Source organism: Penaeus monodon, chromosome 22, assembly GCF_015228065.2.
Source record: "Penaeus monodon isolate SGIC_2016 chromosome 22, NSTDA_Pmon_1, whole genome shotgun sequence".
Classification (NCBI taxonomy): Eukaryota; Metazoa; Arthropoda; class Malacostraca; order Decapoda; family Penaeidae; genus Penaeus; species Penaeus monodon.
The window spans coordinates 26,935,745-26,939,625 of record NC_051407.1 but is presented as its reverse complement, the minus strand read 5'-3'; the positions used below and the strand labels follow the sequence as shown (position 1 = coordinate 26,939,625).

The 3,881-nt window shown below is 43.2% G+C and overlaps 1 protein-coding gene across 2 annotated transcripts in view; it reads left to right on the top strand.

Annotated features, from left to right (window-relative positions):
* The window catches only part of LOC119587054 (14-3-3 protein zeta), a 13,493-nt gene extending 10,006 nt beyond the window's left edge, over nt 1-3,487 (top strand). The window contains exons 6-7 of one of the 2 annotated variants that reach the window (XM_037935802.1): nt 666-829; nt 1,559-3,487. In XM_037935802.1, the coding sequence (XP_037791730.1) occupies nt 666-829; nt 1,559-1,714 (320 nt within the window). In that variant the 3' untranslated portion in view covers nt 1,715-3,487. Of the gene's footprint in view, nt 1-349; nt 514-665; nt 830-1,558 lie in introns of both variants that reach the window. The other variant, XM_037935801.1, reaches the window with a different exon arrangement.
* The last annotated feature ends 394 nt before the right edge of the window (nt 3,488-3,881 follow it).

The window sequence follows — 3,881 nt, the reverse complement described above, 5'->3', positions numbered from 1 at the left end:
AACACGCCCTTTACACATCAACAGCTCTTGGCATTTAGGGCCTTCCATTCCACGCTTTTGGAGGGCTCATAGTTCTGGAGTAATTTGTTCCTGTTTCTTACCTTTAGAAACGGTACAGTGGGATAGAAGTAGAGATAGGACAATGATACGAAGAAGGCGGTATGCTTAACCCACTTTCTTAGTATTATTTCAATGCATGTCCTCGTCTGTTCATGTTAATGGAATGTTCATTAGAAATAAAAGGGGTATCCTGCCGGTTGTAGGTATACCCTACGTGCCCCAGGTTGGTATAATTACAGTGGATTCCCTGTGTGTTTGCTTTTGATAACTTGGTTGTTTCTATGTCCAGGCGTAGTGGACGACTCTCAGAAGTCATACCAGGAGGCTTTCGACATCGCCAAGGCAGAGATGCAGCCCACCCACCCCATCAGGCTGGGTCTGGCGCTCAACTTCTCCGTCTTCTTCTACGAGATCCTCAACTCGCCTGATAAGGCTTGTCAGCTAGCGAAACAGGTACATTATTTTCCTTTAATTTCAGGTTTTCACCGGAGGCAGAGGAGAGCAATCGTTACGGTGTTTCGTTGGGGACTTCTTACTAATACATTTAAGCCACTTTTTGTATTTTTTTAATCGAGATATTGACCTGCCATTGCTTGTTCTTCAAGTTGTGGTTGACGACTCCCAGAAGTCGTACCAAGAAGCCTTCGACATCGCCAAGTCAAAGATGCAACCCACCCACCCCATTAGGTTGGGTCTTGCCCTCAACTTCTCGGTGTTCTACTACGAGATCCTCAACTCGCCCGACAGAGCGTGTCACTTAGCCAAGCAGGTAACGCGGCGTTGACCCATGTGCCGCTCCACTCACGCGACCACACCAGCTAACTTGACCCTTGACCCCTGGCTGTCCCAGCATACTTGCATGACCCCGCGTGTCATGTTCACTTCTGTAGCTGGGGTAGTCGATTCGTGAGTCGTAGATTAACAAGGATCGTGACTTGTGTTCTGACACTAACCAAATTTCAGTGTGCTCGTAGCAAAACAGTATGGTAGATAATGTCGTCCTGACCTTGGCTGTCAAGGTTTGTCCGAGATCTCTTGGTCTAGCTGAGATTGTGAGAATGATTAGTCTGAATTCGTATGTGATGGACTTTCGCTCAGTGGAAAATGGTGGCCCCAAATTCACCGTGATGTTGTCATGGCTTGGGCGAAGATACGCTGCGTGGTCGGTGACACATCGGGGCGAAAAGTATGATGGTTGCTCTCCTCTCCCACGGGAAACACCTTAGGCGGCCACGATTGTATACTAATGATGGAATTTCTAACTTGTAGTTTTATTCCGTTTTTGAAGCATGTCATCTTTGTTTACTAATTTGACAGATGTTTGGTAAAATTTACGGATTTTTTATAGTACTACTTTGTCATTCCATGCAAGATTTACTACTTAGTACTCTTGAGTTTCAAGTACGTGGTCAGAAAGTGAATAAGGGGAAGAGAAGGTTGTTTGGGATTAAGGATCTTGAAGAGATAGGTAATTAGCTCTTTTTATCTCCACTTACAGGCATTCGACGACGCTATTGCGGAGTTGGATACGCTAAATGAAGACTCGTACAAGGATTCTACGCTCATAATGCAGCTCTTGCGAGATAACTTGACACTTTGGACGAGTGACACGCAGGGCGAAGGAGACGAAGCTAACGAGGGCGACCAAAACTGATGAACGCAACCCCTTTTAGCAGGCTCCACTCGACCCTCCACACTCCTACCTACCAGTCATGATGCCTGAAGGGTCGACCATTCCTCACAGCTCACTCTTCACACCGCCAGCGTGGCTACAGTAGTCGAGGCTACGGCTGGGCGCTCCTCAGTGACGCTACGCTCACCACCTCGATACTCCCGGCCGCCTCACCACCGCATCAACGGTCGTCCCTCGGCCTCTCTGCTGCCTCAAATGAACATCACCTCGAGGAAGTCAAAGCTCGAGTAGACATCAATTCTTTCCCAGTGCATTTGTGACTCACCATTGAGGAGCAGTCCCGGCTGTTAGGTTAACAATCGTGCACAGGCTACCCGGCGAGTGTGATTGTCGCAGCTCTTTGACACCATCTCGAAAGAGACTGTGAAGTGAATATGACAGTGGGATCTTCTCTCTGGAACAACATTGAGAGACAATTTTGATAGTGTGAAATCAACGCTTGGGTCGGCTGGTCGTTTCTGTTGGGGCGGCCAGCCAGACTGCATTACTTATTACTGCTAAATGAACCACTTAGCATTTTGTACTTCCCATGGGGTCGGGCTCCCTCGGTCCCGCCTCTTTGTATGTAACGTTGCGTACCGACAGTCAAGAGGACAAACCAACAAGTATGAAGAGATTGTTACTGTATTAACCGGTGGATCATGTGGTTGTAGCAAGCAAGATTTGTCTCCTTGATTTGGATAAAATTTGACCCCCAGAGCTAAATCGATAAGAAATTGTTTTTGAAGTTGGTAAATAAGATATTCGCCTTTAATGTTACAGCCCATGAACACACTGTACGTTTAAGATTAATACTGTATTACTTATTGGTTTATTAGATGTGACCCCTTCAAAATTAAGCTGATTTTCTGTTATGTCGTGGCCAGTTGGTGTCTACAAGATCAATAATAATGCGGTAGATATTGACTTTGTTGGATGTAAGCATGGAGTAATGATGGAAAATGATTACTTTATTTTCATTTTTTTCACGTCGCTTTTGAGAATGATCGGCGGTCAGGTGAGTCAGAACAGGCATGGGAAGCAATATTGATTAGAATAACTTTCACCACAAGGGCGGGATTTAATCGGCTACTCATTTTACCATCTTCAAATAGACCCCATTGGCCAAAAGAGATCCGAAATTGGACTACCATCACCAACAGGGGAGAGCGAGATCAAAGGTACTAAGCGGAACACTCACGCCAGTCCTCCCACCTCTCCTGACGCCGAGAGTTCTCATTTGCTTTATTTGAAGACCAGTGAACTGAGGAGCTTTGTTTTCTCTGGGTTTGTACTTATAATCACGATGATTTGTAATAGGCAGAGCACCCAGCGAGGGAGGGAGAAGTACTATCAGTGCGTCTCTCTATTGCCTAGCCAACGGTATTCAGTAAAATAAAATACAAAAAAAACAATGAATGGTATTAGATATTTCTCATTCATTTTGTCATCAGCATTAATGGTAACCAAACACCTCCCCCGTAACAATTAATATTGGTCAAATCTAAAACAATAATAGTCACAACCATCTGTGCTTGAAATTGACTGCCAAATGTGAAATGTATTAAGAAAGCGTAAAAATGTTTTGGTGGTAGTTTAGATCGTCAAAATTTAACTTTAAAAAAAAACTCTCGCCCCTTTGTCAAAATTGCTTTCCTAAATCAACGTAATAAACGTTTCATATATATGTTGTTGTTTCCACAAACCTTTTTGTCTGTACTGTTTCAAATAAAACTTCAAGATAGTGCAGCATAACACTACTTTTACATCGCCTGAGAAATCGTCACACTTGCAGACCCCACACACAGTAAGTGAAGGAAAATATATAGTATTAGTGTCAAGGTATAAAAAAGAGCATAAGTTTATAATTTGTGCTAATTAAGAGGCTTAAAAAATACTGTACAAACTACTTTGGAAGTAAACACCTTGTTTTCATAATACAAATGTTATATCTGATTGTAGCCGATCCCATGAAGGCAATAGAAAATAATAAATTTAAACTGATAAATAAGATTAAAGCCGTTTCTGACCTACTTACACAATGAAAAGGCTGCTTACACAAAAACGACTGAGGGGAAAGTCGAAACGAATAGTAGAAATAAATACCAGATGCATAAAATCAATGAATCACAGGTACTGAACTATCACA